Source organism: Rattus rattus, chromosome 11, assembly GCF_011064425.1.
Source record: "Rattus rattus isolate New Zealand chromosome 11, Rrattus_CSIRO_v1, whole genome shotgun sequence".
Classification (NCBI taxonomy): domain Eukaryota; kingdom Metazoa; phylum Chordata; class Mammalia; order Rodentia; family Muridae; genus Rattus; species Rattus rattus.
In genome coordinates, this window is record NC_046164.1 from 24,152,545 (window position 1) to 24,167,261 (window position 14,717).

The 14,717-nt window shown below is 45.0% G+C and overlaps 1 protein-coding gene across 3 annotated transcripts in view; it reads left to right on the forward strand.

Annotated features, from left to right (window-relative positions):
* Positions 1–14,717, forward strand: part of Limch1 (LIM and calponin homology domains 1) — a 309,300-nt gene that overhangs the window by 280,617 nt on the left and 13,966 nt on the right. For 2 of the 3 annotated variants that reach the window (XM_032915969.1, XM_032915971.1), the window contains 8 exons: positions 2,112–2,217; positions 5,956–5,996; positions 6,677–6,757; positions 7,944–8,036; positions 8,815–8,919; positions 9,890–10,014; positions 11,916–12,037; positions 12,972–13,095. In XM_032915969.1, the coding sequence (XP_032771860.1) occupies positions 2,112–2,217; positions 5,956–5,996; positions 6,677–6,757; positions 7,944–8,036; positions 8,815–8,919; positions 9,890–10,014; positions 11,916–12,037; positions 12,972–13,095 (797 nt within the window). Of the gene's footprint in view, positions 1–2,111; positions 2,218–5,955; positions 5,997–6,676; positions 6,758–7,943; positions 8,037–8,814; positions 8,920–9,889; positions 10,015–11,912; positions 12,038–12,971; positions 13,096–14,717 lie in introns of all 3 variants that reach the window. The other variant, XM_032915970.1, reaches the window with a different exon arrangement.

The following is a 14,717-nucleotide window of genomic DNA, read 5'->3' on the forward strand; positions in this document are numbered from 1 at the left end:
AATCTGGAGGGCCACAGAGGAGGACAGACTCGCAGGTCTGTCTCGCAGGAGGGCAGGCAGGGTTTCCACCTTGGCCGCTCGTACCTTATCTACAATGTGCTTGTAATCACTAGGGATTATTCTAAACGCAGTACCTTCACATAATTCTAACCCAAGAGGAAAACTCGGTAACATTGCTAGAATTTAGATCAAACCAAACAAAATGACTGCCGTAACTTAGTGTCTTCCCTGCCGCTCCTCACCTCTGTCCCCGCATCAGTGCGAGCCGTGTTTGGACTGCGAGTTTCATGTCCAACCACTATGGGGGAAGCCCTCTCAGGGGTTCCCAAGTTGCTCATCTGCATCATTTGTTTTTCTGTCATGTCTGTTTAGTGAACATGAGTCACAGAATGGTTTTGTTTTGTTGTTAGTGGTGGGGGTTTTTTGTTTTTTTGTTTTTTTTTCTTTGAGGCATAAAATATCCAGGATTCCCAGGTTATCCTTGGTATCAAATGCTGCCACGTCTACACCTCTAAAATTCTATGGTTCCAAGTTTAGGAGCTCTGATAGTTGGTTAGCACATGAAATGATGACCTCTAGGGCAACACCTTCCTCACCTGCCCTCCCTGTGACCCCCTCCCCCATAACTCCATCCCTAGAGAGACCCAATACCTATGGCCTTTGTGAGCACCTGTCACACTCATGTGCACACACCCTCCCATGTGCACGCATGCACGCATGCGAGCACACACACACACACACACATGCACACACACATGACAAGAGAGAGAGAGACAGAGAGAGACAGAGACAGAGAGACAGAGACAGAGACAGACAGAGAGTTATAAGTAACAATAAATATTTAGAAAGGTAGAAGACCAGCATGTTGTGAACGTTTGGGAAAATCAGACCCTAGGCATTTGCTGTATGCTGAATGCTGGATTCTGTATGGCCGTCCGGTTGAGCAGTGCTGACCAAAATGACTGACTGTATTTTCATTGAGATTCTCTTAGAATTGAATATATTCTTAATAAAGAAAAGTAAAGCTCAACAGAGAATAAACAAACGTTCATCTGAGGTCATGATCGGCTGTCACACTAACCATGGATAACGCAGCTACCAGCAGGAGATGAAATCAGAGTCAAGTCCTTCGAGAAGCAGAGAGAGCCAAGCATGTGCAGCTACACTACATTCGGGCTCAGAGTGTAGATTTTGGTTCTTGTTGTAGATAGTGTCAAAACGTTTAGCAGTCTGTCTCTAGCAGTAAATCGATTGACAGTAATAAGACAGCAAGAAGGCTCTTCTATTCAGAGTCTTTAGATTAGGGAGAAACAAATAAAATTAAATAGCAATGATGCAAAAAAATTCTTAACGCAAATGTAATAATTTTTAATGTCTATAACCTTAGAACTATTTACCGTAAGGACAAGTCATCTAATGCGCCTCACAAACTCCCCAAGAACACCCCTGTGGTGACACTGTTTGATTCTAACTACTTTTGGCAATACTTCTTTGTCAACAGGCAGAGTACATTGTGTGTTGTATAACTTTGTGAGTACTGTCTTTAGAATAATCTCCATTGAAAGTGGCATTGCTATGAGCTTAGCCTATAGCAAAGATGGTTCTAATCACTGTCTGTGGGTTATTCCATTTCCCAACACGTTCAGCTGGGTATAATAACTAGAACTGAGGCCCCGAGTAGCGGTGAGCGCCTTAACCTCAGCACGAAGGAGGCGGAGCCGGGTAGATAGTTCAAGGGTAGCCTGGATTGCATAGCAAAAGATGCATAGTAAACACTGTCAAAAAAAGAAAGAAAGGAAGGAAGGAAGGAGGGAAGGAAGGAAAGAAGGAAGAAAAAGGAAGGAAGGAAAGAAAGTGGGAGAAGAAAGACTCCAAATGTCTTCTGAGGTTGAAGAAGAGGGTTCACCACATTTTTATCCCCTTATTTAATTTCTAAGAAAAACCAACCACTGCATTGATTTATAAAAGTGTGAAAAGTCATTAGGAAAGGAGATATTTCTATTGTAAAAATGTTGTAACTTTACTGACTTATTTAAATAGTCATACTCTGAGCTCTGTGGGTTAATGGCCGAACGTTCTTCCTCATGTTTATGTCTGTTACTGTGGTCCAGGTGGCAAAGCCAAAATCCCCAGAACCGGAAGCAACCTTGACATTTCCATTTCTTGACAAAATGCCTGAAACTGACCAACTACATTTGCCAAATCTCAATTCTCAAGGTAAGAGGGTGTGGGTTCTCTTAGCTCCTCAGGGTGTGCTGGGCCCACCTGTGGTAAAGTTCACTTCATAGGCAAAGCTGCTTGCATCCTTCATGTGATGTTCCCTGAGCCGTGGTGCTTTCCTGAGTCTGTGAATTACGAATTTCAGACTGGAAGGCTGAGCTGCATTTTCTGATTGACAGTGGGAACCCCGGCCGCTGAGTCTACCCTGTAGCCAGGCATTATGGGTAGAACAGGGTTTGAATATGTGTTGAGACTTTCTTCATACTTGTCTCATCTTGGCTCCAAAACATGACAAGAAATTAAAAATAAAAACCCAACTTGTTTTTTAAAAAATCTTTTCTCTTAACATCATATAAACTTTATATTTATTCTATAATAAGTCTGGGTATACATAACAATTACTGTACTTACTCAAGCCAAAAGTTTACACTTTCAAAAAATTCTTCATGAGAACATTTAATAGTTTCAAAATTGAAAAATAAAGTACATGAAACATTAAAGATACCTCTTCAGTGTGTGTGTAATCACATGCACACACTAAGATTATGTTTTAATATGTTTAACACATAACATACTTGGGTTGTATTTTAATGGGTTTAGTGTATTTGCCACACTTTAAAGTTTGAGATAATGTAGGGGTAGCATCTAGAAACATGGGCACTGAGGGCATGTGAAGGTCTTTCCATTGTGCTTACTCCCACCTTGTGGACCATTGATAGGTTATTCTTTTATTCTTTAAGAACCCAACTTCATACCCTTTATCCTCACGGGAAACCCAGATGCCCAAGCCACTGCAAAAGACCCTTAGGAATTCGAACCAGGAAAGATGGAAGTCCAGGAAGTCTGCCATCCTTGGCTTTATTTCTCAAGGTGACAGACCAAGGCTTCACCAATACAAGTCCTTTAGAAACAGCTGGCATGGGAGGCAGGACCAGAAGGTCCCGTGTGCTGCTTTGTTCACATTTTGTATTTTGTTAGCATCTGTCAGAGAGGAAGGCATGGAGCTCACGTTCATGGTTTATTATTAGTTCTTTTTAAAGAGAGGGCTGCTATTTAGGGTCACCATTAATAACATCTGAGCTGGTGTTCATTAACTTTTGTTGATTGTTTTCGGGCACCCATATACAAACCAAGAAACGTTTGGTAAGACACTAATTGTCCTTAGTACCTTACTGTAGAGGCAAGGTCACTACGGCTTCCAGAGCATTGGCCCAGAATTTTCAGGTTCACAGTCCTGAAAACAATTAATGAAAATGAAATCTCACAACTGGGGCAACCGATTGGCCATAGTTAGGCATTGTCATTACGTTCTGTTTCTAGCACTTTATAACTATGTAAATAAGAAATATAGTTAGGTTAAATATGTAAGCCATAGCAATTAGTCTTGATACCCCGTATGTTTATATATATATATATATCCCACAAGACATTTTGGATCTCAGAAATTGCTATTGAATTAAAGAAATTTACTTCATGCTTTCTCTGGGTTGAATAATATAAAAAGTAAAATTTCATAGTGTTGGAGTGTTTTAAAGGCAATTCCTCAAGGCAAAACTGGATTAGGCAGGTGCTTGTTCTTTAATGATGAACGCTGGATTTTAAGTATGAGCACTGGAGAAAGAGCACCCTCAAGTCCTTGGCTCATGAGTTCTTAGCTACATGGCCTCCCTCTCTCAGTTTTCCCCAAGATCTAATCTCCTGTCAGTACAAATAACCACACTCCGGTCTTTAAGAGAATCGGATTTAGTTATTGTTGGATACTAGCAATAAGGGTGGGTGCACAGAGCCAAGCGCTGGGCATAAATAATAAACTCTTCTCGGGTGCTTCCCTCTTAAAGAAAGAAGGAGAGCATTGATGAGACGGTGACGGGGCTTGAAGGAGTGCGTGGCTGAGCACCCAACCCTCAAGGTCTGGCCCCAGAGATCCGGCCCAGGCTCAATCCAGCAAAGTTCACATGTCCAAGTAATGCTGGCGCGGCAGCCCAGGAATGCCGAGCTGGAGGCGCTGACTTGAACTATTTATTTAAATGGTGTCTGAAGACATTGTGCGTGGATATGAAATGGACTTATTTCAGACTTATTTAGACTCTATGAAGTGCCTGTCCTTCTGGAAGCCAGAGACCTCCAATAAATGTAACCTTTGAAGGCATGGTTGCCTTTACTTGGAGTGTGGTGAAAGAAGTCATGGGTTACGGCCCAGACACAAGAAGTCAGTACATACTGAAGTGACTAGCATGAATTCCAGCATCCAGTCCAAAGGACCCAGAAGCCGTGGAGCCACACCTCGTAAATTCTCTCTCCCCCCCATTTCTTTCAAGTCATCTATTTACAGATGCTCACACAGGCCACTGCTGATCTTCCTGTCAGACCGGTCCCCCCAGGCACACATCACACGTGCATCAGTACAGCCATTCAACACCCCGGAGCCACTCGTAAAATACAGTTAAAGCTGACAGAGTTCCTTTGTCCAGGTTGTTTCTATAAAACATGGGCTTTAACTTGCCGCGTTCACTACTCCGGGAATGGAAGTAGGGAGCAAATGCTTGCCAGAACTTCTGTGTGCTTGGCACCTCTGCTGTCGCAGACACGTGCCTGCCTGTGTATTTGAAAGGAATCGAGCTACAGACTTCCCCTTTCATCGGGTGTGATGTGAAGACTACCACAAGCCCACTACACATGTCTACTGCCTTTTAGATTTTCCTAGAGTTGCTCCTGCATAGCCCATTACTATGACATCTTGGCCTTTAACCCTTAAAAAATACTCCTACTAAGTACAGGCGTAAAAACTATCACTCAGTGCCCACCGAACAGGAACCGGACAGGCCAGGTCTGCTGCCCGCTGTCCACGTCGACAGGTTTCATGTGTATTCTGGTGAGATGTTTTACATGTTAGATTCAGAGACGGTCAGTCCCTGGGTCGACTATGACCCACCCTTCCTTGACATGTGGGATGCGTTCTGCTCAGTTCTCACCGAATTTCATGGATTTCCATTTGTTCTATTTTGCTCTCTGATCTAGAGCTGCCTGGCAGTGCCCCGCTGAGAGTTCAGAACTCTTGGCGACGGTCCCAGTTTTTCTCCCAGTCAGGTAAACAATGTACCCGGTCGCTGCCTTTTCTTTGTGTAAAAATCCATGTTGGGGCAACCAATGGCCTTTTGTCTTCCTTTCTGATTTTAGATAGTTTTTTTTTTTAAGAGAGATGCTTGTATGTGACACACAGTTAGCAATGAGCTTGCTCTCTGATATCGGCACCTGCTGTACTAAAGTGGGGAGGAATTTCACAGAATTTTATATTGATCGCAAGATGCCAGGGCGAACACCAACCTGGCTCTTACCCGCTTTAGAGCAATGATCATAAGCCACAAGTGTGGTGGTTCTCTTGTTAACTGTGTCACACTCTGCTCTTCCTGGATGACCTCTGGCCTCTCTGTGTGGTACTTCTCTGGTCAGACAGTGGAGGAGCCACTCCCTTTGCCAGAAGGCAAGGTGTACTAAGAGCCAGCACTAATAGCTGTAGTCGAAGCTTCTAGAGTCTAGTACCTGGCGCTTCCTGACGTGTCGTGGTCCTCATTCCTTTTGGTGATGGGCACAACCTGCCACAGACTCTGCTTGATTATGATTTCCTAATACTGACCAAGTTAACACAGGGACCACACCCAGCTGCAAGCATCGCAAGCCCAGCACAGCAGAAGCTACTCACACTGACGCTCCTTCTCTTTCTTTTATCCGGCATAGCGGATTCCCCAAGCAGTGAAAAGTCGCCCGCGAGCACGCCCGTAAGTATTCCCTCTTAAAGACCAGAGCTGTGCGTTCAGAGTGATGTTAACTTGTATTTGACCTTCTTAAGGAATACTCAAGCAACACTGAGAACCAAATTTCTTTTTTATTTTGAAACAACTTAATGCTGCCCAGCAGATTATTAAGCCATGGATCGTCATTATATGAGGTAGTTTTCCCGTCCTGCCTGGAAACAAAATGCTGGTCCCTTCCTATTCTCGAGCCCAGGTTTACTAGCTGGGGCTAGTATGTATGACAGGATCCTCTCTGTTTCATGCTTCTTGACTGTCCAGTAAGATGCAAATGGCGTTCTTTCACAGCGGTTGTATTAATTAAAATCATTATATAATTCCGCCATGCAGTGCCTGATACTGGCATGATTCTTCCCTCTCCAGTGACCAGCCTGAGGTGCTTATCATAGCCAGTCCCACTTAGTATCTACAGGCGAATGTTTCCCTTTGTGGCCATGTAGAACCAGCCCAGCATTTTGGAATCAAAGTAAAAAGGGGTTAAATTTGGGAAGCGGTTTCTGCCACCAAAGAGGCCGTTTAGATTATGAAGATTTGTTTCTGTGTCCCTTGGGTACCATGTTGAGGCTGTCTTCTCTCACCCTGGCCAGCCCTTGAGGATCTGCCTCAGTTCTGATCGGGGGATTGCTTTGTTTGTTTTTCCTGAACAGTTTAAGTTCTGGGCGTGGGACCCGGAAGAGGAGCGCAGGCGACAGGAGAAGTGGCAGCAGGAACAAGAGCGTCTGCTCCAGGTAGGACTGACCTGCTGATCTCCCTATGCTCTGGAGTTGCCCCCCACAATGGCTGTTGCATTGAGTAGGCTTTTTAGCCCAGGAAACATGGAGTCCAGTACTTCTCAGAAACTCATGCATCTGTCAACGCTTTGTGTCCAGACAACAATCTTGTACCTGATTCTTCCTGCCATGAGAAGGGGGGAGAGGGGATCATTCGCATTAGTGTTTAAATAAAAATATGTCTCTAAGCAGTGATTAAGGGTCAGTCTACCTGCATTCATTGCCTCCTCAGCCACCAAATCCCAATTCAAGAAGCAGTGAGGATGAATTACCCAAAAGTTATTTGATAGCATTTAAGCAGAATAGAATTTGACATCAGTCTAATTCCTTCAGTAGAATTTTCATCCCACTTTTTTCAGTGAAAGCTGATAATGATCAATTCTAGAAATATTCTGAGGAGAAACGCAACATGTTTCCATTTGCTTCATATCCAAACTGACCTGGTGACCTTCAAAACTGACCTGTTTGTATACTTGGGGTGTGCTGGGAACACATGTGAATAGCCCATTTCTAGTTGAAGAAGTGAAGGTTCACAGAGGTTCGATTAACTGCCTGATATCACACAGCTGAGATCGCACAGTGCAGAGCCTGGACCCAAATCCAGGTCCTTACAACTCTAAAACCTATGCTGGTTCCTCCACACAGCCAAACAGTCACATAGAGAGATACCATGAACCTCATTAAAGCCGATGCTACCTTCTACTCTACAACTGAACTGCAATGTGCTTATTCTACTTCCCCATCATATTCTTTTCTCTAACCCTTTTGCCCTGATTCCCATGGTAAGAGAAGACAGAAGTGAAGCTGTGTCCTAAAACCTCAGAGCCCCACCCGAGTGATATACTTCCTCTAGCAAAGCTCCACATCCTCAAGGTTTCCAAACCTTCCTAAACAGCTCCACTAAGAGGAAGCAGATATCCAAGTACATGAGCGGATGGGGCACGTTTCTCATTCAAACCACCGCGTGTACCTAACTTGAATGAATAAGACACAGGAGTATGGTTCATTCTCGTGGTGTGAAGGCTTTAGATTCCAAATGGTCACTCATGAGGAATGTCTTACAACACAGTGTGCATGGCGCTTTAGAAGGGGGAAACTTCCCAGCGACAGACTCAATGCTCACTCCCCAGTGTTCTTTGGACAGGAGAGGTATCAGAAGGAACAGGATAAGCTGAAGGAGGAATGGGAAAAGGCCCAGAAGGAGGTAGAAGAAGAGGAACGCAGATACTATGAGGAGGTACGAAGCGTCCAAGGGGAATGAACTTTGTCTGCATGGTTCTTCAAAGTCTGGCACCCCCCTTTGTGTGCAGCCTGTGCGTGCATGTGGCCGTGTCTGACTCTGGACGCACAGCAGTGTCCCATCAATCTCTTTAAGAGAATCACATTGAATGGATTCCAACAGACCATAGTGACCCATCCCCACCATGTGGCTTGAACCGTGTTCAAGGAGCCACTGTAATCACGTGTTCTCCAGTCCAGATCTGATCCTTGATCTGCTTAGACAACATTGAAAACAGCGATGCATTTGTTTGTGTGTGCGCACTTACTTGTAGCAAGCGTGTTTGGTAATAACGAATTAGTTTTATAGGATAATTTTGGCACTGAAACTAAATGCATGCTTACTACTGACTACATTTACTATACCATGGTAGAGGAATTTGTGGAGAAAGTTTGCATCCTATTTAATGTTTTTAACAGTAACAGCAAACAGGCCATGATACAGAATTGGAGGTGTGTATCTGAAGGGTCTGTTATCTAAAATCCTTTAGGACCAACATTGACCTTCCATGATAACTTGCTAAGTGGTCAGCTCCATGATAGTCCTTCTTGACTATGTTCCTTTCCACCACTGATTAAATCGTGTGGATTCAATACAAAGTTCTAAACAGCTACATACTTGGTGTTATTTGGTTTGTATGCATCTGATGACCCCCCCCCCATTTCCTTAATATATTTTTTCTCTTGACGGATTTTTGTTTTTAATGTTTTTTCTTCATCTCCTTCCTTTGCCATAGGAGCGTAAGATAATTGAGGACACCGTGGTTCCATTCACTATTTCCTCGAGTTCTGCAGACCAGCTGTCTACATCCTCATCTGTAACTGAAGGCAGCGGGACAAGGGTAAGATGGCTGATGAAAACCAGTTTGTGACATACATAACCCAATCCAGGTTTCCCCATTCAGTAGCTTCAAACCAGGAGGGGCAGTTCCTCCACAGCCTTCAGCTCCTATGTGGCCCTTTCACCCAGCATGCTGACACCCTAAGCTCCTTCCCTGCAGAGCAACAGCCATTTCCCTGGACACGTCTTCCCAGATAACTAGCAAGATCTCCAGTAGTAAAGCCATGTGCTCGAACCCTCTCCCTGCCTGGCTCAGGGATCCCTCTTCCCTTCCACCGCCATTACCCCTCCCCCATGTGCCACTCTCCACCATGCCTTGCAGTGCAGTCCTCTGCATTTTTTTTTTTAGCAGCAGCAGACATGGCCACAGTGCATTCCCATCAGCTAGCTACCCCCAGTAATCCACATGAAACTTGACATGTCTTTGAGGGTGGAAAGAGCCCGTAAAGGCTGGTTGGCCCCTTATCCCCCAAGAAAGGCGGTGGAAGGACATACTAGACAGAAGCATGTCAAGATTTGCAAAGTACAACAACACATTGACACCAGAGTCCATTTGTCCCAAAGTAAGCAGTCTCATGACCTCATTTTGTTAGGGAAAAGGGGGAGGGGGCTCCTGACCAATCCCTTTTGTGATAATTTTTAGAAGGATCTCAATTGCACGTTTATTCTAAGTATTTGGAGATCATCGAAATCTGTTGGGTTAGAAGATTACTCTTTGGGGCAGAAGTAGGAGAATGGGGCTGTGAAGAGAGCACTCAGTGTGTGTGAATACAGGCTCATAGTGGGTCTCATTCACATGTACAGAAAGCCACGTTAATAACTCCTTTAAACTGTAGAGCAAAAAGATAAAACTTTTATTAGGCAAAGGAAGAAAAGGGGATGGGGATGGGCTTTAGATATTCCATAGTCAGACATAAAAGTCATCTAGCGTGTTTAAATTATATTCAAAACAATCCCACTTTTTCCATCAGAATAAGATGGACTTGGAAAACTGCCAAGACAGAGACAAAGAGAGAAGACAGAACACGCCCCTCCAGGAGAATGACAGTGACTCATCACTCAAAGCTAGAGAAAGTGGCCTGCCCGAGGAGCACAGGTATGTGCCCTTCCATGGATGTCCACGAGATTCCCAAAGCTGGGCTCCACTGTTCACTCTGGGTGGGCGGTCTCACTGCTTTAAAAGGATCGGTCTAACCTTGCATTCCATGCTGTTTAAACTTGCTGTGTCGGCTCGGAAGCCAGCATCCTTGTGTGCTTGAATATGTACAGCCTTATTTTTAAATAGGCGAGGCCAGGTGTGGTGACAGAAGTGCAAAAACATCATAAATGTGAGGCTAGTCTCTGGTACATACTGAAAGCATATCTCAAAAAAAAAAAGGTAATTAATTTTGAGAGACAGAGAGATGGGCCAGAGGGTCAAGGCCCTTGCTGCTGAAGCCTAGAGCCTGAGTCCAATCCCCAGAAACCACATAAAGGTAGGAGAGACCCAGCTCCACAGAGGTAGGCTCTGCGCTCCACATGCATGTTATGACATGTGAGCACACCCATGGTACACATACATGTGCACATAATCAAATTTAAATGCTTTGATAATAATGTTTTAAAAGTTAAAAAGGGAGACCCATTTTAAATAAAATAGTATGAATCATTAAGGAAGCTTGTTGTTGACCCAAAGCCCAAAGCTTCCAGTCACTTGAAGCAAGGTCCTGAGGTCCCACCTACCTTAGTTCCTCTGTGGACCTGAACTTGGCGCTGGTGTCCTCGGTGAGGTGAGTTACGATATGAAGGGTAACCATTTGTCAGAACAAGTGTGCCTGTCACTTCACATGAGGACTCTAAGATGTCCCGTGGGAGATCCAAAAATGAATCCAGAAACCCCAGAGTATCTCGACTGGAGCAGAGTCTGGGCTACTGATTATCATTTCTACTCGTGCCTAATCTGGAAGGAATCTACCGGAAGTCCAGGAAGCTGGCGCAGCCTGCTATCAGCATCCTCCTTACGGAACGTGTTTGTCTCGGGTGTGAGATCCCTGATAGCTATCAGCAAGCATGCATGCGCCCATAACACGTTTACAGCGTCCCCGAGGGACCCCAAGATGAGAAAGGCCATCTAGCTGTCCTGGACTGGTTAAGGGTTGGCTGAAGCAGAGTTCTGGTGAGGGTTTGCGTGGAGGGAGCCGCTAGCATCAGACACGGAGCACCAGATCTGACAGGACACAGTCTCCAGAAGCACGTTTGTTTCCGGGTAACTCTGACTCGGAGTCTGAGAAGTAAGAACTATTAGCCAGGGAGATGCGAAGGATCCTAAAGGCACGTCATGTGCGGTTTTGCTCGGTCTCCAGACAGGCTTTGCCTGTGAAGTTGCTGATTGGTTTCTTCTGACTGGTCTTGCTGTCACCAGAAACTTCCATCTCGTTAAGTCCTTCCCTCTTTGCACACAGAAACCACCAAAGGCCTGGAGATCCCACGTGGCTCAGTTCTTTGCCTATTCATCTATATATTTGGAAATAGTGTACTGCAGTGCAGCCCTAGGCAGTACAGCCCAGCTCTACTCACAGTTCAGCCCCATCTGGCCCTGTGACCCTTCTGCCTCTGCTGTGTGCTGAGCGATAGATGTGCGTCCTGGCTTCCACACAATATCTACAGTAATTCCTCCCTCGTGAAAATCTGGGAGCCTCAGAGGAACTCCCCAGAGGAGGTTCGCTTGAAGAGCCTGGTGGACAGAGAAGACCTCAGGGAGGACCTCGGGGAGGACCTCAGGGAGGATCTCAGAAATGATTATTTCCTGAATGTGTTAAATTGATGCGAGCTAGAAATGCATAGTATTTTGTAATGGTTTCAGATATAGTTCAGGATAAACAGAAGTAAACAGTCTATTTCTTTTTTCTTAAATTATAATGGCTAACTCTGCATCCTGAGGTATAAAAACAATAAATTTAACCCAGTTGGTTTTATCTCTGCTCTGAAGTATTTTTGTTTTTGTTTTGTTTTTAGCAGCCTAACTCAAAGTCCCTCAGCTAACTCTGAAAACTCCATGTCAAAAGGAATTCATCAGGACCAGCAGCCAGAGACAGAGGCTGGGGCCTCACACTGTGGTACAAACCCACAGCCAGCTCAGGGTAAGAATGGAGGGAAATCCCGATATTTACGTTGTGGCAAACTCCTCACATTGTCCAGAACTGACCTCTGGCAGCTGCAAACTTCTCTCTAAGGCCCCTTACCTTTAGCTTCTGATAAATATCCTAACATATAAACTCCTGCTGTGAGACCAGACTCTGCACAATGTCACTGGGGTCTGAGTGAGGCTAAACCAGGTATGAGCATTGAAAAAAAATAAAAACTATGGCTGGGGGGTAACTCAGTGAGTAAAGAGCCTGAGGGCCTGAGTTCAAAGACTCGTATAGTGGGAAGAGAAGCAACTCCTGAAAGTTTGCCTACACACACACACACACACACACACACACACACACACACACGTATGCCTCTGTGGCATGTGCTCCTTCCTCTCAAAATAAATCAATGTATTTTTTTTTTAATTTAGGAAGGGACTGGGGATGGTTCAGTGGTTAAGAGCAGTGGCTGCCCTTTCAGATGACCCAGGTTTGATCCTCAGGACCTCTATGGCAGCTCACCAACTGTCAATAACTCCAGGTCCAGGGGATATGATGCCCTTTTACGGCCTCCATGAGCACTGCATGCACTGGGGCTCACAGACATACATGAAGGCAAAACACCCATGCATACAAAATAACTTTTTTAAAAAATCAAAGGGAGACTTTAAAAAAATTAAGATTTAAAAGAAATTATTTTAAAAATCATAAACAAATGCATTCTCCAAATCTCCCAGTTCCACCATTGAACGTAATCCTCCGTCCTCCCCAAAAACTCCTCTTGGGGAGTGGACTCTGCCCAGCCAGACTGAGGTACATGCACGACACAGCCCACACAGAACTACTGTAAGGACCAGCGGGCATCAGCTCTTGAAAGGAAGGCATCTTACTGGGCATCAGAATGACTCTGCTGAACACGTTTATGTTCCTTCCTTGGTCTCAGATCCGCCTTGGAATCAACAGATCTCAAACCCACCAACATCCAAGGTGGAAGACGTGAAGCCCAAAACCCTAGCCCTGGAGAAAAGCGTTAATCATCAGATTGAGTCTCCGGGGGAAAGGCGGAAGTGAGTAGACAAATAAGACGGACGTGGGGTTACTATATGTTTTAATGTATTGCCTTAGATGGGGAGAGCTGTGAGATGGCAAGATGGCAGCTGCATCTTCGTGCTCTGTCTCCATTTTATCGTTTCAAAGCACTTCCGTATAACAGGTCCTTGGAATGTTTAAACCTGCTTCTCTCAGGGAGTCCTCCCAACAATCCTATGAGGTCAGTAATCTCAGTTTACAATGAGGGAGGTTAGCATATCCTGCCCATGGAATTTGACTGGTTGAATATTAGAGGATTCTACACACAGCTTCACAGCAAGGCCACAGCGAAGGCTGCAGTCACACTTTCAAATTCCTGGCAGGCGCCTTTACCTGAATCTCATTCCACTCGTATCCAAACTGCGGTTTCAGATTTTGTCTCTGCCCCTCACTCGGAATCTTAAGCAAGTGTCTTAGTTTTTGCCTGCCTTAGTTTCCCCATTATCAAGTGGGAATGAGCCTGGTACCTCCCTCACAGGTCTCCCTGCCTGGCAGATAACCAACACTGCAGTATGGGTCACAGGATGCCCTGTCAGCTCTTCTTCCTCCTCAGCACCGTGCTGAACGGGCGCTACCTTTGTCTGATGGCTCCCATTACCATGGCTGTGTATCTGTGAGCTCAGATCAAGCAGATGTGATTTCTTGTACTGCAGTGCAGCGGTTCCCAGTGGCTTTGCTTTGTGTGTTTGTTCTGTTTTTTGTGTTTCCTTTCTAGCCATACTACTTATGTTTTGAAAATGGGACTTTTGGAGAAGAGAAGCAGCACCCGAGGAGGGAGGTTGGGTGGGTAGGGGCTGGAGGGATCTCACAGATAGTCAAGCAGCCAGGAGACAAGACAGACTTTGCCTGCCTGTGTTCTATTCTTCTTTTGTTGCTCTTTTTCTCTGTCCTAACCATTTCTTCACCCACAAAGTAAACTTTTCAAAGCTGACAACTGGATTCCACATAGGGCTCCTAACAGCCTATGCCCACATGACATACTGGCAACATCAAATTGGGGCCCTTCTGATCTCTTGTGGCCCAGTGAGAGCTACACTTTCTCTAAGGCATCCATTGCAGACCCTAAGGCAGGGACTGTGGCGCTGAAAATCACTTCCTCTAAAATTGGCCTTGTTTGCTGGAGTGGCCATGTGAATCTACCTGTGTGTGAATTTTTTTGATTTGTGAGATCTTTACCATAAAGTGATTTCTTTTATTTTTTTTTTAAATCTCCCCTGAACTTCTGGGCTGCTCTTAAGCATTTCCCCTGGATCTTTAGTCATTTTTCTGTCCCACTAAGCCCATAATTTCCACATCAACTTCAGTGTGCAAAAGCAGCTCCGTCAACAGCGTAAATAGCAGCCCAGCAGCTTTTAGTGAAGGAACCACCAGGATTCTCCTTCCTACGCACCAGCGTCAGTGTGGTTTTATCTACATACGTGCACATTCCCTCTAGACGTAATTACTGATTTTGTTCCAAAGCAAAAATAAACCACCAAGCCTGGTAGCGCACGTTCATAAGCCCAACGTGGAGAGGCTGAGCCAGTAGGAACGCCAAGTTGGAGACTAACCTTGGCGCCACAGTGAGACCTTGTCTCAAAACAAATAAGCACAGGTGTCA